At 32.8% G+C, this 26,655-nt stretch overlaps 1 protein-coding gene and 1 pseudogene across 10 annotated transcripts in view; both read left to right on the top strand.

Moving 5' to 3' along the window:
* Positions 1 to 258: 258 nt before the first annotated feature.
* ROBO2 (roundabout guidance receptor 2) overlaps positions 259 to 26,655 on the top strand; it is a 1,504,157-nt gene continuing 1,477,760 nt past the window's right edge. For 7 of the 10 annotated variants that reach the window (XM_036220092.1, XM_036220091.1, XM_036220090.1 and 4 more), the window contains exons 1-2: positions 259 to 534; positions 24,986 to 25,107. In XM_036220092.1, coding sequence (XP_036075985.1) covers positions 24,999 to 25,107 — 109 coding nt within the window. In that variant the 5' untranslated portion in view covers positions 259 to 534; positions 24,986 to 24,998. Of the gene's footprint in view, positions 535 to 11,329; positions 11,351 to 24,985; positions 25,108 to 26,655 lie in introns of those variants that run through there. The other 3 variants (XM_036220067.1, XM_036220071.1, XM_036220068.1) reach the window with 3 other exon arrangements.
* LOC118601830 lies at positions 21,449 to 21,567 on the top strand (annotated as a pseudogene).

Below are 26,655 nucleotides of genomic sequence, written 5' to 3'. Positions count from 1 at the left end.
TTCAATTCACATGTGCTGAAAATTGATTCTGAATATTTCGAACATTATTCGCCTTTCCTCATTCTGTTTGTTGTTCTTTTATAAGTAATCACCATGGTTAGCATACATCTGAACTGTTGTTACTTGGAGTGCTTGACTACTCACAAGTCTCATTACAATTCGCATATTTATCAGGCTCCTGGTATGAGTTTGTCACAGCGCGACTTGTGCGCTCAGCCTGCCCGGGAGGTGCCTGGAGCCTCCTTATTAGCTCCACCGACAGCTCTCGCGCCGGGAGGAGGGAGGCGGGAGGACTCTGCTCTCTGCGCTACCGCTAGGATTGGGAGTGCAGTAGCGGCGGGAGCGGGAGGAAGAGTGAAAAAGAAGGACGGCTCGGGGTGGGGAGTAGAAGAAATCTGGGCGCAGCCAGAGCAGCAGGACGGGGGAGAGCTGCTCAGCTGCATTGCCCTCCTTATTCAGACAGACGCTGCTGAGCTCCCCGGGGCTGCTTCCCTGTCCCTCTGGGTGGAGGCTGCCAGCTAGACCTGACTCCAGGTGAGTTAAACAGAGAGGTGCGCTGAGAAGTCTTAAACTAGAGGTTTGGAACTGGCCAGGTTACTCAGCGCCCTAAACGCTGCTGGCTTTGCAATATTTCCCAAAGTCATGGACAGACCGGTCTTGGCTGTGGCTACAACAAGCTCGGGGTGGGCGGTTGGGTGGTGTGTGGTTGTGATCCTCACAGCTAGGGTAGGAGGATTCGGATGGAATTCAGTTGAAGTGACCCAGTTTTAGGACATTCCCCAATTATACACATTATATGTATTGATATATAAGCTTTCTGGACACTCATTTGTTTTTGCAGCAGCGCATTTTGTCCTTCTGTCCCTCGTTCTCCTTGGCTCATACCCAATTTTCCAAGCTAAGTCAAAGGATTTGAAAGGTTCGGAAGTAGAGGTCTGTGTTTACAATGGGACAAGGCGAGCTTCCTCTCTAAGTGGGGAATGGTATTCTTTCACCCTAATTTAACAGTGGGTAACCCTCTGAGTAACTAGAGATTCTTTTGCTCTGTACCGTTAGTAAGCTTATTAAAGGCAAGGGACTTCAGGCTTTCTAGAGAAGCTCATAAATGTAACAGTGATTTAGCTTAAAAGCCATGTTGATTTACTCATCTCCTCTTCATCCTTTGTTCCAAAATTATTACCATTCGGATTTCGTTAACAATATAACTTTTACGTGTCTGACAGATAGGAAATATATTTCTTATTTTGAAAATGCTATGGAAAAAGTGATGAGTTCACATTAAGAGGAGAGCAACTTTATTTTTTCTGGAAGGACTTTGGGGAAAGTGACTGATGAAGAAATTCTGGGAATGAAATTATGGACATTTCCTTCAGAACTTCCTTAATTTAATTTTTTGCACATTTGCTTCATTCTTCTTTTTTAGTCTAATGTGTGTATATGTGAGAGGCAAAATTCCTAAAATGTGTTATGAATTTATTTGGCTTAGAAGTATAATTATCAAGATTACAAGAGTGTTTTTCATGTACTGCTTTTAGGTGGTTGAGGTAACTATTTTTATTTTTGAATTAACGTATAATCATCGAGATTACAAGAGTGTTTTTCATGTACTGCTTTTAGGTGGTTGAGGAAACTACTTTTATTTTTGAATTCAATACTTACTCCATGGGCCTTGCCGGGTATTTTTTAGTAGACTCATTGGGTATACTATTAGTCATATGGACTATTGTGCATTTTAATAGTAGTGATGTATACAAATTATAATTTTAGCAAATAAATATTAAGACCAAATTTGGGCATAACATTTGAATATCTTTCAAATATCTACGAAATTCTCTACAAAGGCCCAATGTCATTTTATGCTTAGGAAAGTGTATTGGCTTTTCAAATTGAGATATATGCATCTACAGTTTTAGTAATTAAAATATACTATTTTCCTTTACTCTTTTTTCTTTAATATCAATTTAGATTCAATAAATACTTATTGAGTATCTACTATTATAAGCCAGGTTCACATATATTCCATTTCTCATTTCTTACAGACATTTAGAGAAAACAGTAATATTAGTTCCATATATATATATATATATATATATTTATTTTTTTTTTTTTAGGTGAAGTGACTATGGCATAGAACCAGAACTTTAAGCCTAGATTATTTAACTTCAAGTTCAGTTATTTTCCCCCAAATTGGACAGTTGCTTTTAGTTTAGATTATTGCAGTAGTAATATTTAAATGTGCCTTATATGAAAATATTTTAAAATATTTCTCATTTTTATAGTTATTTCTTAAGACTGGTTTTACTTTTTTATACAGAAGATACCTGTGCAGAGTTATACTCATATGCTCTTTACCTTTGAATGACTTCTAAACTAATAGCTGACCTTGTGTACTCCATATTAAGAGTGGATTGAAAGGTAGACTCAATATTTACTAAGAATAATCTTGGGAATAATTTATATCTTATAATCAAGATAGAAGGCAGCCCACATTTAGATGTATTTTAAACTGCTTGGTGTGAATATGAAACACAGTTACGACTTGCTTTTAGAGTAATCTACGAGACTTCACAGTGAATAGTCTAAGATTCCTTGAGAACATTGGTAGGTAATATATGTTTAATACAGGAATTTTGAAAAGAGGTGAGTTAGGACCTGAATGAGTTTATTTTTTAATATGTGACTACATTCATAAAAATTTATTCAAACTATATATATGCCATAAGTGCTTTGGTGTCCTGATATGGACTGGTTCAAATTAAGCTTAAGAGAGAAAAATCCTATAACCTTGATTCAGGTATTTTAAAAATCCCTTTTCATTCTTAAGTGATAAAAATCTATTGTATATAGGCTTTTAAATTAAAGAGCCCATTTGAGTTCCAAAGACAGTTGGTGATTTTTTGGGGGGTGTGGTGGAGTTGTGTTTGCGTGTGCATGCATACTTAGCAGAGAGTTTTGGCATATGGGAAGAAAATGATCAGGAGCAATAAATACTAGTTAGGAAACTTCTTGGAGTCTCATGCAGTTTGTAACTTTTCATATATATATATACATATATATGTATATATGAAAATGTGTGTATATATACATATATGTGTGTGTACGCACACACACACACATATACATTCTTCATTGTATTTGGGAACTAAGGATGTGGTATGCAACTTGGCATCTTGTTGCAGGATTCTTGTATACTCATAGTTCAGGTATTCTTGAATGAATCAGGATAATAAGCTCTATGGCTCTTAACCATCTGACTGGTTTCCTTAATGCGAAGTCTCTGGCATTAAAAGGATGGCTTAAAATAATTTCTCTGGAATCTTGAAATCTCCTCTTCTCTTAGATCCTATAGATTAGCTATAGGTGTGTGTGATGCTCTCTATCATTTTAACCTTTCTGAGGGAGTGCTGATTAAAGCCTATTTCTCTTCGCAATTCTTTCAGATAGACAGCTAAGTGAGGAAGGAAGGAGAGAGGAGGATAAGGAGAGGAGACATATCATTTTATACCTCAGAAAAGAGTGGGACCATTGTACATTATCTAGAAATATTTATTTACCTACAAACATTTCCGATTAAAAGAAATTTGTATATACTTTGCAGTAAAATACCTAGTCAACTTCTAGTCATCTCTGTGCCATATAGTGAGTTAGAAATAAGATGAGCAAGTAGGGTTCGATCTCATTAGAGAACTGTGAGGGATAGTATAGAATATGCACCACAGTTATCCCCACTAAGGAGCGAGGGAACAGGGCAGTTTCTTCCATAAATTCCGATTGCTGATTAAGGGCTGCTCCAAGGATGGGAAGGAGGGCCATTCATATCCTAGAATTTCTTGATGACCCTGTGCATAGGCTGAAACAGCTCTGGTAACCCAGGAAAGCCTTTGGGCAGAGTCACTGCTTAACCTTGGATGTTGTCTGACCTAGACACATGAGAATGGTGAGTGCTGAGCAGGTATGGGTGGAACAGTGACAAGTCCTGCTACAGGAATATCATGAATACTCATTGATGAAAGTGTGTTCCTCCTTTCACATATGTGATTATGCTTTCTTGGATAAAAAATCTGCAGAGGTATAAATTGAATTTGGGACTTCGCTTTTCTAAAAGTATCATGTTCACTTAGTTGCTCATTTTTTCAGAGGGGGCATGAGATACTAGGGAGATGACTGAACATCTTAAGTTTTATGTATGTTTGTTATCGTTAGACCCAGTCCTAATCTTCCTTTGTGGTGACACTGATCACTTGAGGATGTATTAGAGCAGGTTTAATGCATAAAAATATGGAGACATGTCAAGAATGGACATGATCGGCAACCACAATTTTTACTGCAGTTGTTTCAATGCCAAGGTAACTTTGGATAAACACATTTTATTCCTAACCTAGGAGTAACTCAGGAAAGGTAGAGAAATTGGTCCTCGAATGTTGACTTTAACACAATTTTTGATTCTGAAAATGGGCTAAATTATAGGAAAGAAAAAGCAGAAGTTGCCGAACAAAAATTTTGTCATATGTAATTCATGGATTATTCTGATTTTTTTGAACCAAGCCTTTAATTGTATTATTAAACATAGGAAGTGTTATAGAAAATTATCCCTTTTTATACAAATATACACTTAATGAGCTGTATTGTAGACATAGGAATGAACAATCCAATTACTTTTTAGTGAGTGAAACATTTTTTTCACTATAAAATAAAATAGCAGTTTAGTGTGATGTGCTATGTATTAATTGAGCTCCAAGATTTGCAAACAAAAATGGTGCATATATTGAACTTTATTTTTCGTGGAGAACTGTAATATGAAGAAGCGGTGAAATTGCAAAAAACGAGTGACGAAGTTCAATAATTTCTAAATTAAAATAATAATAAGAATAAATTTTAGCACAGCTATCAAGTATCAGGCACTCACTAAGGGTTAACAAGAATTATTTCAACTAATCCTGAAAATAATGCACAAGCATCTTGGAGTAATAAAATGTCTTACAGACCTAGGTTTGAAATTGCCTCTTCCTGGTTGTATGAGCTTGAAACAAATGGTGTAGCCTCTCTTCACTTCAGTTGCTTCTTCTATGAAATGGGGAGAGAACTAGCGTCTAATTTACTGGTTCTTTGTTCATGCTTTGCTTCTTAGTGCAGTTCCAGGTCCAATAGGGTGAGACCGCTATTTTTATTATTACTATTATATTCTCTCTAGTTTTGCCTTTTATTAGTTGCATGCTATTGATCAATTTCTGAATATTGTTCTTTTATTTATAAACCATGAATAAAATGCCTGTTTTGAGGTATGTTTAGGAAATTTGATAAAATCATTTATGTAAGGAACTTAGCTCATGATAGATGTTCAATAAATATCTTTTCTTGCCTTCCCATGTATTGTTGCGAAGATATTCTACATATTATTTCAGAGTTTTTGATTTTCCTCCTCAAATTCAGTGCCAGTCTTGCACAGAGCATTTCCATCTCTTACTTCTGTTGTTCTGTAACCATTAAACTCTGAAAGTAGAAGGAATAGTTTTATAACGTTTACAGTGCATAATCATGTAAAGAGAAGCCTGCTAGGTCTCAGGACACGTTTTGATAACAAAAGGGAAATACTTATCCCATAAAGCACTTATTTTTTCCCACCCTTGACAATTTTGTACTGTCATTCTGTCAGCAATAGGTGAGATTTTTTTAATTAAATAATTTTCTATTTGTGGTAGTATAATTTATGTCTGGACTTCATCCAATTAACATAATTATAGTGGAGAGTTGGGCAATGATTTATTTTTAACAAGAGGAAAAAATCGACATGATGTTTTTAATATTGCTTTGAAAATCTTTCAAATTAACTTTGATTTTGTTGGTGTCACAAACTGTCTCCCATGGTGTTCTTAAAAAGTAATATTTAAATCTTCTAGGTATTGTTCTCAGACTGGCTTAATCGGATTTAATTTCAGATGTAATTTCTCTTCTAAACAGGAAGATTTTTACATGAAAATATTAGCTCCATCAGATATAGGGTTGTTCAAGGCCATCTACATGGGATTATAAGAAGGCCGAAATAGAACATTTTCATGTCTAAATTAGACTTACTGGTGTATTCATATTGATCGAATGGCCGTGATAAATGATATTAATTATGTGACCCAGTATGTAAACAAGTAACATATGATAGTTACTAAGACAAATCCTGTCAATGGGTTTATTCTCCCTTCCTCCTAAGATCTCTCAAGTTCATCACATTTTTTTTCCTTTTCCTATTTTAATAGTATATTAGTTTCCTATAGCTGTTCTAAGAAATTACCACAATTTAATGACTTAAACCAAAACAAATTTACCATTTTACAGTTTTGCAAGTCAGAATTTTAAAATTATCTTTACTGGCTTAAAGTCAAGATGTTTGCAGCACTGGTTCCTTCTGGAGGCTGAGGAAAGAATCTATTTTCTTGCTTTTTTCTACTTTTCTGAATTCATCAGTATGGCTCCTTCCTCCATTGTTAAGGTATATTGCTGCTATTTCTGTTTCTGTCTCCACATTCTCTCTTCTTCTAACTTTGAATCCTTTTCCATCCCTCTTTCAAGTACTCTTATGATTACATTGGGAGTCACCTGGATGAGTCAGGATAATTTGCCCATCTCAAAATTCTTAACTCAATCACATCTGCAAAGTCTCTTTGACTATGTAAAATAATACATTCACAGGGTCTGGGGATTAGAAGAAGATCCTTGGGGGCTATTAGCTAACCTATTGCAAAAGGTAATAATATTTTTGTGCCCTGATACCCTAAAATTAATATGCTTGTTTCCCCATGGAAAAACTGTATATTTGGGGATATCTTATATATATATATTTTAGATCCTTTAGAAAATATTGATGAAGAATATTTCTAACAAGATGCCAATCAATAAACACTCTTGAATTTATTAAATCTAGTTTCGGTAAAATATAAGTGACATTATTTTCACTTCTAGGGTCAAAATATTAAATCCATTATTGGTCAAGGCCACATCTGGATAACATAGGTTTAAATTACACAGATTGGTATCTGTGATGTCTTATTTACAAGCAGTTCTTAGAGAAGTTTTTATTTTGAAGTTTAGATCTTATTTACAAAGTCAAACCTATATAAGAAATCTTGATTTTCTTTTTAAACTTTGCAACATAATTTTCAAGGGAGATGTCAGACAGTGGTTCCATAATAACTGGTCCTCTCACAAATGTGCATTTTGAGTATTTTATTTTGTGAGTTTTATATACTAATTGTAGACTTCCAGGAGAAATTTAATGATAGTCATGTCAGCTTTTCAAATCTTTCTATAACTCCAAAGAAGATCATTTCATAAAATGGATTTATTCCCCTCATACCATTGTTGCCAAAGGGAACTTGAAATGCCCTGCTCACATTAATTTAATGCAAATGAATTCTTACTGCCTCACAAGTTTGTCCTTCATTTTTCTTAAAATTATGTTGTAAATGGCTGTGACATGCTTTACCGGTTGTTGTGCAGGGAGCACTGTCTTTCCTAAAAGCTCCCTCATTTGTCAAAAAGAAGCCATTAAGAGAAAAGTAAATTATGTTATTTGATCACAGTATTAAGAATGACCTTAAAACTATAAATTTTATTGTCAGTACAATACTGGATAATCTTCTCAGTTATGGAAATTGCAAAGGTCCTTGTTGAGATAGAAAGCTATGATAACCATCCAAATTCCATGTTTTTCTTTTACCTTACGAAAAGAAGGTGTGTGGAATGTAGTTTTGCCTTAGTGTTATCTATTTGCTTTCCAGAAACTCTAATTCAAATACTTTAAGTTTTTAAGTGTTTTTTTTTTAATTTTCTTTAATGCCAAAGAAACAATATAATTTTTATGAAGATACAGCTAAAAATAAAGAAATATTTGTATAATATGGAATCCAACAAGGATAATTATGAATGGTCATTTTTGATAAGAGACTGCACATCCATCCCTTTGCACAATAATACAAAACCATTTAGTGAGGGAAGGTCAGATTGGACTAAGGAACTCTTTTGATTTTTAAATAACTCTTAATGAGAAGAGTAGTGCACAAGCATATTTTTAGCTTCCATGTCCAGACATCTAGTAGTCATACTGTTCATGTAAATAGTCTTTTTGTACTGCTGATGGTCTTTTCTACATCTTCTCCAGCTATTCTATTTATCAGAACAAGGACTTCAACTGAGTTTTCAGCAGCCATAAGTAAAAAGTATTGTGTGATGAGCAGCCTGCACATATGGTCCTCTTTAGTGGGCCAACTGTTACTTTTGTCCACCCACATCACTGAGGACATATGGCATTACTTTGGCTGTAGAAGCAAGTGTGTGTGGACATGTCTTGGTGTGAGTATAAGACTGCTGATTGCCTTCCTCTTATTGCTCATGAAACCAACTATTTCTGGATAGAAAACTTATTATCCATAGCACTAGATTTGAAGATGCTAAATGATGTTATTATTAATTTATATATATTATAATCAATTTTCACTCTACTTTGATCATAAGACCTAATAGATGTTTCCTGTTATAAAGCTTATAAGAAGAAATGATAGCTTTTACAAGAATATGAGTCAGGGCTTTTTCAATTAAAAAAGAAAAACTAATTTAGAAGTATAGGGATTATATAGAACTAGAACCACAGAGACATCAGAAATGCTGTTGAGATAATTTATTGTGGAATAATCCATTAATGAATTTTACCAATGAATCTGTTGTTGTGACTATGTGGAAAAAAAAATGAGAAAACATGCTCATTTCAGCTGGATGGAATAGAGTCATCTGATCCCAGCATAATTTATTTCATAGAGTTTATAGTGTTCTGAAATAATTTCTTAAAAATGAGGTTCATTTTATTTTAGGAGTTCTGAATTTGGAAAGTGATACATTTCAATATCTGAGACAAGTGTGTACTTTTTGTTGTGGTTCTAGACCTTCTACATAGAGAGTCTTTCAAATTGCAATCCAGTTTGAAGGCAGGGCTAGAGGGCATGGGCAAAGGTGGTCTATACACAAGGCTTGATTCAAATAATATATATTAATTATCTAAAGAATAAAATGGGTGGTGCTGCTGAGGATTATGGGGAAAACAATGACTTTGCAAGGTAACTTTTGTGTCCACTATGGGAAAATTTGTATAATCAGAGTTTGTTGTAGATTTCTTTTATAATTATATAGTTATCTCACATACTATATTCAGCAATTCTGAAAATTTTAACTGAAATTGTTTTTGCCAAATATTAAGTGAATAAAATGAAGATTTGTGTAGGTAACATTGACAAAAACAGTATTTCCAGATGTAGAAATGATAAATTTTCAAAGTGCTTTTGAATATAACTCGTTCTACAAAGCCTTATTTCAGTTTCAGTTCTATGGCACATCTATTAATCAGCATGAAGTCTCTATGTGAACTATTTAGCAATATAGGTATCAAAAATTTGTAGTAATAGTAATTGAGGCCCATAATTCAGCATCATTATTGTCATTCACTGGCCTTGAGAACTTCAGTTTTTATCCTTTTTTCACCTTGCTATACCACTGACAACTTCATCTAATCCATCAAAAATAGATATTTTTGAAACGCAATAATTGTTGTTTTGGATAATTTCATATTTACTAAAGTATCAAATTGTCACTGTATTGTACCAATGTGATAGTTTAGATATAAGCAAGCAGAATGAAAAAAAAACAGGTTTAATCCCAAGAAATATACTATATTGATTTGAACACAAAAATATATAGATAATTTTACTCAGAGATGTTATCTTTGATATATACACACACACATATAGAGCTGCAAACACATTTTTACAATTGACTTTTCTTTGTCAAGTGTATGTTTACACACACATATATCCTAGTGATCTTAGCCAAAAAATGAATTTCCTAAGGTGATTGTTTCAAATATATATAAATTATGGCAAAATAGTCACAAAATGACTATATAAAGAGCCATAAAAATGAGAATAAAGTTAGAGATAATGGTTAAAAACATCTAAACGAATAATTGATTTTGATTTAAAATCTCTTCAGTTTTCAATTTGAGGAAATAAATAGAAATGAAATTATTATGCAAATCCTTCATATTTGTTCTGTATGTATGTACATATATGTGTGTATTAGAAATACAAAATAGATGCTATATTTTTAGCATATATATTCACATTCATCTGTATGTATATCTCCATTATGAAATGAGTACATGTGATATATACACATATTGAGTAGTTTAATTTTTATGTTTATTACTTTCCTTTCTTCATTAACAACAAATTAAAAAATATAAGGAGAAATTTTCATTTTATCATTTGATCTTCTATGTTCTTCTCTTTCCAGCCTCACATTTATGGCTTTCTATTATATTATTTTCTTTGTGACCAGGCTTCTAGAATGAACAAATATCTGATAATTTTTTTGTTGATATTTTGAAAGTAATGTGCCTCTATAAAGGGTTCATGTGCATGCACATGAGCATGTGAAAAACTGTGAATTAATGTTTTATTCTTGACATAGAAAAGCTAGTTAAAATTATTCAGAGTGTGGTGCTCCACTTTAATAAAAAATCAGATGTTTATCAATCTAATCATTAAACAGGTGTTATTGAGCCCATTTTCAGCACTTGACACAATTTTGAATGTTAGAAATATAGCCATAAACAAAATTCATTTCCTACCCTAAGAGTCAAACATACAGGGCAGTTTGGTCAAACTGGAACATAGTTCAGAACAGAAATGAAAGTTTCTGTTTAGTTCAAATGTCATTTAAACCATGTTATGTTACACACTAAAACCATAAGAAAGCAATTTCTCCATCCACCTTTTGGGAGAATAGTGGTGGGGAAGTACAACTGGCTTTTATGCTTGTACTTATATAATATTAAAATTTCATATTGCATAATTTCAATGAACTTAAAATATGATATATGATAAAGTCTTTCAAATTAGTTAGAAAATGATCAACAATTTATAAAATGATGTTGAAGTTATAGGCTATATTTGTTTCGTAGTCACCAAAAGTTGTAATGCACCATTTATACAAAGGAATTCTATCTCTGTCTGACTTGTTTTACTTAGCATGATACCCTTTAGATCCATTCATGTTGCTGCAAATGGCAAGGTTTTATTTTTCATCGTTGAGTAATATTCATTGTATACATATACGCACATCCTTATCTGGTCATATATTGATGGACAATTAGCTTGCTTCCATATCTTGACTATTGTAAATAATATTACAAGAAGCATAGGGCCCATGTATCTTTTTTAATTAATGTTTTTATTTTCTTTGCACAGATACCCAGAAGGGGAATTTCTGGGTCGTGGGGCAGAAGGGCAAAAAAGATGAAAGGCAATAAGAAGTACAGATTTTCAGTTTTAAAATCAAGAAGTCATGGGGATGTATTATTATATAGCAGTGGGAATATAGTCAGTAATATAGTAACCTTGTATGGTGTCAGGTGGTTGCTAGGCTTGTTGTGGTGATCACCTCATTAGGAATATAAATGTTGAATAACTATGTTATACACCTGAAACCAATATAATGTTGTATAGTCATTAAATTTTAATTAAAAAAATTAATTCCAGAGTAAGTATCAAGTAAATTCTTCAATATTAAGGGGAAAAAAATAGACAAATATTATTTATATTATTAGGGCAAAATTAACTTTCCTAAGTACAGCTCCTAAAAGGACAAATACAATAAGGGAAAAAAATATTGAGTTGGACTTTGTTAAAATAAAAACCTCTTATATTTTAAATGATACCATGAATAAGTTTAAAAAGCAAATGTCAACTCAGGAAAAAAGTATTCGAAATTTATTTGATACATTTGGCATATAAATAGTTCTAACAAATCAATAAGAAAAGATTAGTAGTCCAATAGAAAAAAGGACAAAGTACACTGGCCGGAAACTTTAAGTGAGCCATGTATTAACACTAAATATATTGGAAATTCTGTTGTTCTTAAACAAAATGCAATGAACAACACAGAAAATTATTTCTATAGAGACATATCATTTTAACAAAATTATGGCAAAAATTTATTTATTATACATAAATATACATATCTATAAAACTATTTGCAAGTTCGTATTTGTGTACAGTGTTTTCTGTTCTTTCTTTTAAATGTCTGCATTTTCAAAGTTTTATTCAAACTTCAGAACACATCTTTTACTGTTGGAAGTGACCTTTCAAATATAAACTCATCCATCACTTTAAATTTTTCACAGGGTGGGGCAAAAATATCTTATCAGAAACTGTATTTCAGTAATGATTTGTTAATTTTTTTAGTACTCTGGGCTTAACAGTAGAGGAAGATTTTTCTTTTTTTAAACAAAGCTTTCTGATGTACTTTCTTTCTTTCTTTTTTTTTAATTGGAAAGAGCTTTTACTTCCTTAAGTGTTTTGTTGCCTAAGCGTGATGAGTATCCGGCAGTGAAATTTAGTGGAACAGATGCTTATTGTGATATATGAGATGAACTTGCTTCCCTAAGCACACAGAAGCATGCAGTGCATCTGGTTTCTGTACATAAAAGTCAATTATGTTCCCAAATGTGTTTCTGTGCATTACCACAGACTTTAGGAGTAGAGATCCTACTATTCCCTCAAATGGGGTATTTGCTTAATTATGAAGTTCAAGTTAGATGAAAAATTGAAGATACTAATTCCTGGCTGGAGAGGGAGCCTGAGTAGGTGATGTTACCATTGAATACTAAGGTGTTAAGTCCTGCAGACAAAGCAACTTATGCAGAGGCAAAAAAAAAAAAAAAAAAAGTATGTGTAAAACAAGAGGATGTTGTAAAGCAGAGCATAATTAAGTGTGTGAGTATGGAGAATACATAAGAAGTGAAAACAAATTTGGAGGAGAAAAATAAGGGGAGGCCAATTAAAATAAACTAATGAAAGCAAACTTTAAAACAACTAGGACTTAATGTTAAACAGTGATGAGAATAAAGGCATTTGCTAAGCATGGGGGAAGCAGCATCACACTTTGTCAGGAAAGAATCTGGCACATGTGTGTATTGCCAGGGGTATAATATGTACAGAAACAGGCCTCTTGAAGCATAGAAATGGAGATCCTTTTCTAATGTTGCGGTAGCCTTAAATATTCATTTTCAATTTGAAAAAGACCATCTACTTGCATGCGATGAGGTAACATCAAGGACATGAGATTTTGCTAGAATATACCAAAACTCTGATCGATGGTCTGGTAAATGAAATCTTTTAAAAGAGTATGTGACAGGAATATTTATATAATGCAATATTTCATTGCCAGGGTTAGCACTGCATTATACATAATTTTACCTTTTTAAAATTTCTTAGTGTATTGGTAGAATAATGGCCTTCTAAAGATGTTCATATCCTAATCCCCAGAAGCTGTGGATATGTTATGTTACATGGCAAGTGGGAGTTAAGGTTGTGGGTGGAATAAAAGTTGTTAATCATTTGACTTTAAAATGGGAGATTATCTTGAACTATCTATGTGAGCCCAGTGTAAAGGCTGAAAAATCTAAACAGGATTGGATGAGTGAAGCAGAGTTTGGAGTGATGAGCTCTGCAGAGGCAGGCACCAGGAGACAAGGAATGCACTGGACCTCTAGAATGATTCTCCCCTAGAACTTCCGAAAGGAACATAGCCGTGATAATGACTTGATTTCAGCCAAGTAAGACCCATTTGGGACTTCTGACCTCCAGAACTTTAAGAAAATAAATTTGTTTCATTTTAAACCACTGACTTTGTGTTCATTTGTTACAGCAACAATAAGAAACAAATTTAAACCATATTTTTTTGGTAAAGTTGGTTGCTTTAGAATTGAATTAGATCTCCTTGGAAAAAATTGAGAACTAATTTTTTAAGAAAGCTTTTTATATCAGAATAATGAAGACCGTAGAGCAGTGAACTATTCTGTTCATGAAAGATGATGTATATAAATAAACACTGTATGGGTTAAAAAAAAAAAAAAGAAAGGTGTCTTTTGAAGTTTAATAAAGTCTTTTAAAAGTGTCCTCTGATTATGAGGCTTGGGTGGTGCATCCACCCAAATTTAGCTTAAAGTCATAATTATATCATCATAATTCAGGATCACCAGGACCTATGCTCACAATGTGGGTTTGGGTTGTGAGAGCAACTTGTGTTATTTGAATTAAAGGCCAGAATGTGAGGCGATAAGATATCCATCGATAGTCCAATTTCTACTATCTATTTTAATAACACATTCACCAACAATTTATGTATAGTACATTATGTTAAGTAACACGGATATATAATCTAGTGATGGAAGCAGATGAAAAGTGTGACAACAGTGGAAGGAGCAAAATTGAAAAACTGGTGATATCCGACAATTTTCTAGAACAATAGGATTGAAAGCAAATACAATTAAGAAAGGTTGAATTCATCAAGGTCTTTAACTTAATAATAGATTAAAAAACTAAATTAGTCATATTTTTTAAGTTTAAAGAATAGTTCTTCGGATTAAAGTTTTAAATGTAATGCACTTTTGCGTTTGATTTTTCTTTATCTTTTGTGAACTGCTCACAGAGAACCAGAAAAAAAAATCTGACAAATAAGTTAAACATTAAGTCTGTTGGGGGTATGACGTCCATCCAGGGAACAGCGGCTGTGCTAGCCAAGGAATGAAATCTTTAAAATTTCCCTGTAATATAGAAAATACCTGGTTGAAATTAATAATAATTTTATAACGTATTATTTTCCATAAAGTTTTAAATGTTCTTTATCTTCTAATTCATGCCATCAGATTAATAAATTGAAATCATTTCTTTAGTAACTTAAAGAACTCCCTTTAGAGTTTTCTTTTTTTTTAAATCATCCTCAAATTTCTCAAGTCTCCTTTGTCACAAGCTTCTGTTAAATAAAATTCACACACCATTACACATTATTACTAAAAGCATATCTTCTAGGTTTTCTCTGTTTAAAAGTTTATAAGGTATTTATAAGGTACAGTATGTTTCACAGTTTATAGTATCTGATTAAACTAATTAAATCTTGGCAGCAAATTGAATTCAGCAAAAGTAACAGTGATAAATCTCAGATTATATTTGAAATGTCTCCTTCAAACATTTTAAAGCAAATTTTAAGTTCACTAATTTGAGTCATTATACTTGGCCCTAATAGTAGAAAGCTCTTAAAATGAAGCTGAATTGAAGTTGGCAAATATCAACACTAACTTTTTATGGTCACAATTCCCGTCCCTCATTAGGAAAATCATTATTTCCAAAATACAATTGCTTTGACCAGAAATGCTTTATTGTTCTCTAACACTTTTATTAAGAAATTAGCCTTATTTCTCATTTGGGTACACTCTCTCAGATAGGATTCTAATTTTTGTGTGTGATGAAAACTTTAGGGCGCTCTAGACAGCTGGAAGACAGAGGCACAGAGAGGCGACTATCCTCTCTTGTACATTCATAACAAGTCACTCTCAAAGGACCTGATAACTTTATCAAACCTCTTGAATGTAGCCTATATATTAACATAATGACTATACATAAATTTATTTAGTTTAGATTGTTCCTATGTAATTGAAAGAGAGTCCATTTTTATTTTGCTGCATTTCTTGAGGTTGAAAAAGAGAAGTTAGGGGTCTTGTGGTATAGTGAAATCTAAAAAAGGTTCTATGGTGTTAAATTTACTGTTCAGCGGGATAAGTTGACTAATATCAACATAAATGTAACCCATGGGTGAATCCATCCTCTTTAATTTAAAACCGAAGAGAATCTTAGATTAAATAACTAGTACAAAGTCTTTACCCGATTAATAAATGAGCTACCAGTGTCTAGGTTTCTTAACTGAAAGACTATTGCTCATTAAACTATCTCTTCCACATATAGTCATAGATAATCACAATCTCACTCTAGAGGGTAACACAAAATGTATGTTGTACATAAAATAGAGAGCAAAACATAGCATATACTATATATACTATAGCAGAGAGTTTAATTACTTAGATATCTAAACTATAGCAACTCAGAATTTTGAAAAGCAAGGGGCATTCTATATTGATATGACACATTATCATTTTCCTACTCATTGTAGCTTGCCCTGAAAAAAAAAAACAAAAAAAGACATATTGGTTTGTTTCATTTGGCGTCTATAGTTAGAAGTTAGAGCAATGGCTGAAGACCTAGGCAAATGCCAATGTGTGTGTGTGTGTGTTCGTGTGTGTGTGTGTGTGTGTGTGTGTGTGTGATATAAAATAACATTTTTCTAATTTCAGGATTTTTTATTCTTAATCATTTCTGTCTAGGAAAAACATAATTCAAAGATGCAAGCTATTTTTGTAGGAAGCAAGTATACATCTACTTAATAGTATAGTCACTATGCCTATTTCTCTCTAAATAGATGTTTTAACAAGTATCTACTTCATCTTCACAAAATTTAATTTGAGTTAGTTAATGCTCATCTAGATGCTATATCTTGGCCAGGCCATCAAGAGTTGAGTCTGACAGGTGATTTTTACTTCCTTTAAAAGACTCTGCCAGCCCTGTGTTAACATTTGATGCCCTGCCAGCCACACAAGGATGACAGCTGAGTCAGCTTCCAAAGTTGGGCTCTTTTTCTATTTTCTTTCACTCGGGATAATTTCTTTTATAAAAAAAACTATGTTCTAACTCCTTAAATCTCTATGCTTGAATGTAATGGAATGATTTGTTTACTCTGCATGTGGCTTGAAAAATGAGATCTGCATCTGGATAAATAAGACATGAGTGCACACTTCAGTGTGTGTGTGTGTGTGTGTGTGGTGTGTGTGCATGTTAGTGAAATCGAATAAGACAAAGTAAATTTTGTAGTGTAAGGGAAAGTTTAGAAGAACAAGGAATTAATCTGGTTTGGGAGATTTTGGAGGGAGGTGCCATGCCATTGCAGATTATACCTTTTTTAAATATTAATTTTACATAGATCTTACTAAGCTATTGGAAACTGTTAAAAGTCACTGCTGCTAAGTTCTACATTGCCTTTTTAATTTTAATTTTTTTAATTAAAAAGTTCTTTGGACATTCAATATTATTTTAGATTAGTTTCAGGTATATAGCATAGTGGTTAGACATTTATATAATTTACAAAATGATCCCCCTGATAAGTTCAGTACCCACTTGGCACCATACATAGTTATCACAATATTATTGACTATATTCCCTATGCTATGCTTTACATCCCTGTGACTATTTTGTAACTACTAATTAGTACTTCTTAATTATTTTACCTTTTTCACCTAGCCACCCCATTCACCCCTGCATCTGGCAATCATCCCTTTGTATCCATGACTCTATTTCTGTTTTTGTTTATTTTTTATATCGTTTGTTAGATTCTACATATAAGTGAAATCATATGGTGTTTGTCTCTCTGTCAGACCAACTTCACTTAGCATAATACTCTCTAGGCAATACTCCATATTGTTGCCAATGGTAAGATTCCATTCTTATTTTATGGCCTAGTAATATTTCATTGTATATATGTAACACATCTTCTTTATCCAGTCGTTTGTTCTATATTTTGGCTATTGTGAATAATGCTGCAGTGAACATAGAGATGAACGTATCTTTTCAAATTAGTGTTTTGGATGTCTTCAGATAAATAACTCAGAAGTGGAATTGCTGGGTCATAAAGTAGTTCTATTTTTAATTTTTTGAGGAACCTCCATAATGTTTTTCATAGTAGCTGTACCAATTTTCAATCTTGCCAATAATACTTGAGAGTTCATTTTTCTTCACATCCTCAACAAGACTTGTTTGTTGATTTATTGATGGTAGCCATTCTGATAGGTTTGAAGTGATAGCTCATTGTGATTTTTAATTTGCATTTCTCTGATGATTATCACAATTGAGCATCTTTTCATATATCTATTGGCCATTTGTATGTCCTCTTTGTAGAAATGTCTATTCGGGTCCTCTGCCCTTTTTTTTATTGAATTGTTTTATTGGTGTTGAGCTCTCTGAGTTCTTTATATATTTTAGATATTAACCCTTTATCAGATGTTTAACTGGAAAATATCTTCTCCCAATTGATAGGTTGTCTTGTCAGTTTATGGTTTCTTTTGCTGTGCAAAAATTATTTTAATTCTCTTAAAATTAAACTTGGTTGATAGCAAAGGACAACTTTCCTGTAGCCTTCATAAATTGAAACTAGTCTTTTCCTCACCCTCTACATACCTTATGGGCAGATAAAGTTGTTTTTGATTCTCATTACAGCTTCTAGATTGCTAATTTATCTCCCTCTTGGAAATCATACTGTTTCTTTGAAACACAGACACTTTGGAAATACTAGCCATGCTCTTTTTGTACTGTTGACATAAACAGATCTCTTGGTCATTCTTGTCATTTATTTAAGGCTTTAGATCCTTGTTCGAAATCTTCAGCAAAGTGCTCTCATCATTCTCAGTGACTTCAACATCCACACGCAAGGACCATCAAAATTCTCTATTCTGTTTCTTGACATTCCTACATTCATTGCATCTTTTTTCTTTCCATCACTACAGTTACCCATTTCAATGGTCAAATCTGAGACATTTCCTATGCCAGTAAATGTACCACCAAATCTTAATGGCAAGTATCTCACCTCCTGGATATCATTCCTCTTCAATTTCAAGAACCCTTGTTCCTACAAGTTTTCATCTTCATTGACACTTATTGTAGGACACAGTTTTTGCTCTTCCGTCACAATCCATTAGTACTCTCCTGTCTTCAATTTCCACATTTTTAATTTGAGATGTCATGGTTCATTTTCAATAAATATCTTCCCTTGAAAATATCTTGAACTCCATTTCTCCATAATTAATAGGAGAATTTAATTGTTCTAGTCCTCTACCCGACCATTAAATATTGATGTTTCTTTGGGCTCCATCCTAATTATTCTTCTCTACACACAATCTCTCTAACTCTAAACACCATTTCTATACTAAAGAGCTTGCAATTTTCAGTTTTAAAGTCTAGCCTAGACCTTAGAGTCCATGCATCACTTGACAATAGCACATAGATACTTCAGAGAAAATACGTCCTAGAAAATGGCACCACTAACCATTCAGATAAGCTGGAAGCTGTAGACCATTTTTGTGTCCTCCATCTATATTTTTATACAATATCCAATCCAACATTCATTTAAAACATACTTTAGTTCCAGATATATCTAGAATTTTTCCACTTATTTTGACTTTTAATGTCTAGTCTAGGCAGATCCAGATCTTTCCTTACCTACTCTATTATCTAGCCTTATCACTAGTCTATTTAATTTCATTCTTAACTCCTTATACTCTATTAGCTACAAAGAAGCCAAAGTGATCTCTTAAAATATTTATCAGTTTATATCTCTCTCCACTTTTCCAGTGTACTTGTACTGAAGTACACATTCTTTGCCATTAATATTAAAGCCCTACGTAGTTTCACATCTTCTTACCTTTCAATCATATCTCATAGGTCTTTTTCCTTGCTTCACTCAATGCAGATTCATAGTTTTCAGTTCCTTCTACATGTCAAGATTGTTCTCATATCAAGGCCTTTAAATATTCTGGTTTCTCTTCCTAAAAGACTATTTCCCCCTCACTGTATGAAAACCTAACTCTTGTTATTCTCAGGTCTCAGCTTAAATATTATCACCTGAAAGAATAATTAAAATAAACTCTATCTGATGTTTTCTCTCACACCCTTGTTGCATATTCAGTTCCTTGTTTGAGTTTTCATGTGAATCCTTTTGCAACGAAGTCTATTTGTTTATTCGTGTTTTACATCTGACTACCTTCCTAGAATTCAAGACCTGAGAGGGATCCTAGCTTTCTTGTTCACTACTTTAGCCCAGTAATTAGTATAATATCTGACACATATTTATTGTGCAAATTAATAAAATTTAAGATCACTAGATCCAGTGGCGTCTACAATCTATTAACTTCCTGTACTTTCCAAGGCTCAAAGGCTTCTCACCCTACCTTAACGAAAGAGGTATGGATAAGGGACTCCGGTCTGGGGATGGCTCATCTTTAAGTCCACTTGAAAGGATATCAGGAATGGCTTTATACTACTTTAATAATTCCACAATGTTTAGGGAGATAAATCACTTCCTCTCTGGAACGACTTTAGGTCCTTATGAGTCCCTTGGGCTCTCAAACATGAGAGTGATTACTGCTAAACTTGTTTTAGGTTTCTTAGTCAGATTCATTTAAAATTTTATATAGATGACAAGTCTTTATTTTATGTTATATTTTGCCAGTCTAAATATAGAACTTTTTAAAATCAAGATTAGAAAGACAGTAGATTTCTATGAACTCTATTTATCTATAATTTTAAAGTAAGCACCATGGTATAAACCACATTTCTAAATTTATGAAAAAAAAATAACTACCTGAAGGATTTTTTACAATGCATATTCCAAATCCTCATCTCTAAAGATTCTGATTCAGCATGTCCACAGTGATAACCATAACTGTACATTTTACCAGGCATCCTGTACTGAAGCAGAATGTTTATTGATCATGCTTTAAGACAAAATACATATCGTTACATTTCAAGATGTCTGGTTTTTTATAATGTCAATTAGTGAGTGATTTATTAGTTTCCCCTGAACAAATGAGAGTAAAATTTTAATAATTTGTAGATTATAGAAACTTGAGATTTTTTTTCACTTGTCATAGATGTAGAAAGTGAATCTTAAGAGATTAATTCATTTGTTAGAGATATTAAATGAGGTCAGTAGACAAGTGTCCTATCATTGCTTGTGTTCTTTATTCTAAAACAAGGTAGCCTGTAGTAATATTATCAGCCTTTGAATTTTATCCTGTTGAAAACATAAATAAAATAAATAAATATAAACGTATTTATGCAATCTATCATCTATCTATTTATAATCTATACCTTTTGTAGTATTAATTTAGATATTACAGGACTTTGACCATCACTATTGCATGCCAGGTATAGTTTGAATGAAGATCGATCCTACCAATGAGAATTTACTAATGTAAAAAAGACATCTTTAAAAAATGACTTTATGGCACCTAGTCCAAGGACAATGTAAAAGTGAGGCTTTAATATATATATATCTTAATCTAAGTTATTACTGGATGTAAGTCATGTGATAACTTCTAATGAAAATTTCACATTGAAAAAAAATCAATGTTAATAACTGGAACTCGAAAGCTATAATGGGCTCTGTTATGCTTTTCTGGCTTAGATTGTGTTCCTATAATATGCTGAGAAGAGAAATTGATGCTGTGTGAGCTATGGTCACTTCCTGATCCCATTTGATTCTTTGATCTTTAGTTTTAAAGGGGTGATCAGAGAGGTTGCTTTATAATGGAAAATTTGAGAAAAAGGAGAATCAGCCTGGAGGCTCCTTGGCACAGCCCAGTTCTCCCTGGAGAAGCACTTCAATAAAAAGCCTATAGCCAAGAGAAGGACTTGTGAAGAAACTTTGTTCCAGAAGATAATTTTATTTTAAAAAGCTACTTTAAAAACTAGTCTACAGCCATGCTCCCCTGAACAAGCCCGGTTCCGTCTGATCTCGGAAGCTAAGCAGGGTTGTGCCTGGTTAGTACTTGGATGGGACACCACCTAGGAAGACCAGGTTCTGTAGGAGTGAAAAATAAAAAAAAATAAGGGATTGTGAACTGACAAAGTCCTTGCAATCTGTGAGATAAATCAAGGGTTGCCTCCCCTAAACACAAACGAACAAACAAACAAACAACTTATACTAGAAGCTGACTAGTGCCACCTCTATAGATTACAATGGAATAGCAAGTGGAAAGGTGTTACTCATCTAGATGCAGAAATAGATTTTATTTAAGAACCGACTTTATACATACATACATACAACTCAGTCTAGTTGGTTGAGTCTAGTGGCTGGAGAGGAAGGAAATATCTAGATCCACATGAGAAGTGGAACTGTTGGGAGAGGGTAAAATAATTTTTAGAAGTTGGCTGCAGATATAACCCAGAGATGATCTGTAGCAGAAGTGGCTCTGATATCTAGAAGTTTCCATCTGCATTGATGCAGTTGTTCTGCAGCCAGGACTGTTCATTCAGCACTAGTCTTCTTTATATGTGAAGCAGCCCTCAGACCAGGTGGTATCACTATGGGTTCCATTTGATAAAGCAACATCCTGGAAATAGAATGTGGAACTGTAGTATTCCATGACACCATCTCATAGTACTGTTTGCTCCAAAATCTTTGCATAACCAAACTAATTCTGCCATTACATATGACAATATATAATACACTATACATTTTTAAGGTCTATTTTCATTTTTTTTTTTTGGTTGACTTTCAAATTAAAAGAGCAAGATGAACATTATTGAGTCAAGGTGTGTTATATAGTCATTACCAATTTGAAGTCTTAAGTTCTACTTCTCTCACTGAATATCAAATCTATTTTATGAGCAGAAAAGTACAATGGATCCAACTATCCCTATTTTAGGACTTATCCCAGTCTTTAAAGAGTAAGAGGTACAAGTACATAAAACAGATATCTCATTTACTTTTTATGCTTGCATGCATAAAAAGAACGTTAAAAAAAGTTTAAAGTTAGTTTTTCTTTTATAAAATTTTTAATGGATTCATTTTACCCTATGTGAACACAGGTGTTTATTAATATAAAAGTTTCATAGAAAGTTATGATTTTCATATTTATAGAATGACAGGAACAACATCATAGAAACTTGGCAGCTATTAAGTATTAGCTTTCTATAAACAGCAAATTGGAAACAAAGGTTACATTTTCTTTTCATTATCATACAATTTGAAAGCCATCTGTTCCTTAAAATTTTAGTAAAATATATAGTGGAACTGGTGTTCTATATGCTAGTCCTTTCCTGAAGTGTATTTTAAGATTTTTCAAATGTTGCTTTCATTCTCTACAGAAAAAATAAAAAAAAGGGCAAAAAAAGAGGCATTTACAATTGGTACTGTGTATAGGTTAGCAGTAGCTAAGGAAACAGTAGATAAAAATTTTCCAAAAGTAATCCATTGAGAGATGATTAAAACATGAATTTTGACATTGTTGATACCAGATGAAAATGGTTACACGGTGGTTAGAAGGGGACAAAGATCTATCAATTAGTGGTTAAGAGACTGTATGCATGCGTGTGTGTACACGCGTGCACGCGCACGCGTGTGCATGCACGCGCGCGCGCACACACACACACACACACAGATGCATACCACTGGCATCAATTTCCTACTTGGTTCCCTGACCCCAAAACAATTAATCAAGCATCATCATTGCTCTTTTGTAATATCACTCATCTTATTCTTCAACATAGAATTATTAGTAATGCTAATGTGCATTGAGGAGAGGTTGAAATTTGCCCTGGACACCCCAGGGTTCTCTGGAAAGGGTTGACGCTTTTATAGATTAACTCTGATAGTTCAATTTTCTTTTGTTTTATTAATTTTCAATTTGAAGTTATTTATTTGGAATAAATACACAAGGTTCTATATACAAGCTATCTTTTTTCCTTTTTCTCAGCATCCTTTTTGTAGTGATTACCGGACTGTAGTTGGAAAATGTAGGACTAATTTCTGCTTAGTGACTACTCTTTCAGAGCATAACCTCTGATATCATCCCATTTAGCTCATCACAACAATGTTACAGACTAATCCCATGAGTTGGGAATTGTGTGGCTTCTCTCTAAGCTTCTGTTTTCTTGGCTGTGAAATGGTGATTTTGAAAGTGCTTAGTTTATAGGAATTCTGTAATAACTAAATGACACAAAGGATATAAAACATTTAGCATAGTAAAATGACCTGGAATATAATTTTCAAGAAATATTTATTAGTACCAAGACCATCATTATTCTGTTGTTACAATATGTTTGAAAATGTAATTGCGACCTTCTTGGTCTGTTTGCTCACTCTCACTTAACATAAGGGTAGTGAATGAGATGGGGCTTAAATTTCCCTTAACCTCAGTTACTATGAGTTTGAAATGACATAATGCAAAGTGAGTAATTAAATTCTCCTCTTTATTGATGTAAAAGAAAGGTAGAAGGAGAATTTCTGGATGCTTAGATTCCCTTCTATGTTTACCAGAATTCTGATTATGTAGCATTTTGAACACAGGGTTCATTTTGGAAATCATTAAATTTACTTTCCTTAACTCCATAACTTGTCAACTATGGCAAAGTTAGAATTTGGGGTACTCTCTGAAGATTCCTCTTGATAACAATTTCAATTGTAGTCCTGTAATTTCCTAATTTAGGCCATAGTATTTATCATCCTTATATATTATTATGTTGCATTATGTATTTATGTGTGTTTAAAAATATATAGTTTTAACTATTTTACATGTTTACATGTAAAAGTTATAGTACTATATATAGTATTTAACCTGTCATTCTGCAGCTTGACATTTTTTCTTAATTTTTTATATTTGATATTATCCATGTTGGTACATGTAGTTTAAGTTTATTTATCTTAGCTACAGTATATTATTCAACCATATGAATAGATAGCATCCTTTTGGTGGATGTTTATGCATTTTAACATTTTAATTATTAAAAACAGTGTCGAAATGAACTTTCAAGTACATTTTATCATGTGTGAGATATATAAAGTTCCTCATATACCTAAAATAAAATTTAACTCAAAACAAGATAGTATTTTATGAGTTACTTTTACTGTTTTTGTATACATGCATAGAGATGACATGGCATTTTTAATTCATCAATTTACCTAAATAACAAGTTATAAATATCGTCCATGTAAAATTTTTTTCTTGACTAACCTCCAATAGATATTTGATAGCATTTGGATGTTTAATGGCTTATTTTGCAAACTGATATTGAAAAATATCATTCAGATGAATGTTTAGAATACAAATTTAAGGTTAATGAAATTCATTATTAGTCATCATTGTGAAAATCCCAAAGAAAAGCATGATTTTAAATATATCTTTCTGTAATCAGGATAATTTATAAATACAAGATGCATATTAAATACGAAATTTGAGTGGTTATATAGTTCTTTAAGATTGTAATTTATTATACTTTTCTTTCAGAGTTTAAAATGCAATGGCCAGAAGACAAGGAAGTGTCACTAGAAGAATGTGGACATGGACTCCAGGACTGCTAATGATGATTCTGATCCTTTGGAGTCAGCTGGGGAATGGACAAGGCCAAGGTAGGTGCAAGCATGATTTAATATTCTGATGGTGTGAGTTTTGCTGCATTTTGAAACTATGTGGACCTTTGGGTTCATGTTTTAAATGATTCGTTGTGATCTTTCAAGATTTTTTTGTTTTTTTTTTTTTCAGTGTACTATAATGTTTTTGAATCAGGTAAATTGAGCTAGAAGTGGGTGAGTTGGTATTTCAAATTTAAAGCCACCACTTAAAAATTAGCTTTACTCTGTTGTAGTAAACGCTATATATAGATATAGATATAGATAGATATGTAGATGTTTATGTGTGTGTGTAACCCATTAAAAAACAAGAGCCTATTAAAGGTTTTACATTTTGAAAAGAAGCTTTTGGATCTCCATATTTTTTTCTTTGGTGACTTTTGTGTTTGAAATTTTTTAATTTCAGGACTATAGTTCTTAAAAGGTACGGTGTTCTTCAGAAGTTAACTGAAAAAATTGACGTTGCTCATTGCTCTTCCAAGTCTTTTTTGGAGAAATTAATGTTAGAATGGAGCTGTGAAGCTGTGGTACCCTGAAGTGTCCTTTGCAAAGTAGGAAGGTACCATAGATTTTGTAATAATGTTTTCCGGTATATCGATCTGATCAATAGCTATATGGAGTGGTTTATGACAAAGCTAGTGTCTATGAAATATGTTTTGTGATTAGAATTGTATTTTTTAGAGGTGTGGCATCTGTTCATATACAAATTGCAATTTAATTTTTTACACGATAAAAGGAAGGCATGACTCTCATGAAATTTTTTTTCACTTTGGAGAATACTTTGCTTCTGTGTTTGTCAAGATTGGAAGTGAAATCTGTGAGCAAGAAGGGTATAAGGGCAGGTATATTGCTCTAGATAAAATTGAAAGTATATAGCTGCGTAATATAATAGTGATGGAACTGAGCTTTTGCTAGTCCTTTGGTTTCTAAAATATCCAATAAATATTGTGTTTATTCAAGTAAGTTTATTAACTTTTCTTTAGAACAATATTTGTTTACCACATATAATTTTATTCAATGAATTTCTAAAATGAAATACAAAGGTGTTTTTCAAAAATGAAATTGCACATATGTCTTTGTATGTGAATAGGTAAATTTACATACATGCAGATTGTCAATTTCAATAATAAATTGAAATTGACTTTGATTTTAGGCTTTGATTTTTAAAGTTTTTCTCTCCTGCCATTAAGAATTTATGTTAACATCTATGTTGAATTGTCATTTTGCATTTTTTTAAATGCAAATAATGTAAGAAAATCACATTTAATACTTGTGTTTTTTTCACCAAAGGTCTAAAACAAGAATCGGTAGGCAACAACTGCATCACATTTCTATTGGCTAAGTGAGTTGTTTACGCCTCTGGCAGTGTTTGGGTCACTAAAATGCATCAGGATAACTGTATTCTGCAATAGTGATCGAATAGTACTTTTAGTATTCCATGAGATTGTCCAGACTCTTTCTGTGGCTATCATTTCCAGGGATTATGAGTATCATTTCCAGGGTTTGTGATTTGTTCTCAGTGCTTATTGGATATTTAAAATATTTGAA

The sequence above is a fragment of the Rousettus aegyptiacus genome, unplaced genomic scaffold (genome assembly GCF_014176215.1).
Source record: "Rousettus aegyptiacus isolate mRouAeg1 unplaced genomic scaffold, mRouAeg1.p scaffold_m13_p_4, whole genome shotgun sequence".
NCBI lineage: Eukaryota > Metazoa > Chordata > Mammalia > Chiroptera > Pteropodidae > Rousettus > Rousettus aegyptiacus.
This window is presented reverse-complemented; position numbering and strand designations above follow the sequence as displayed.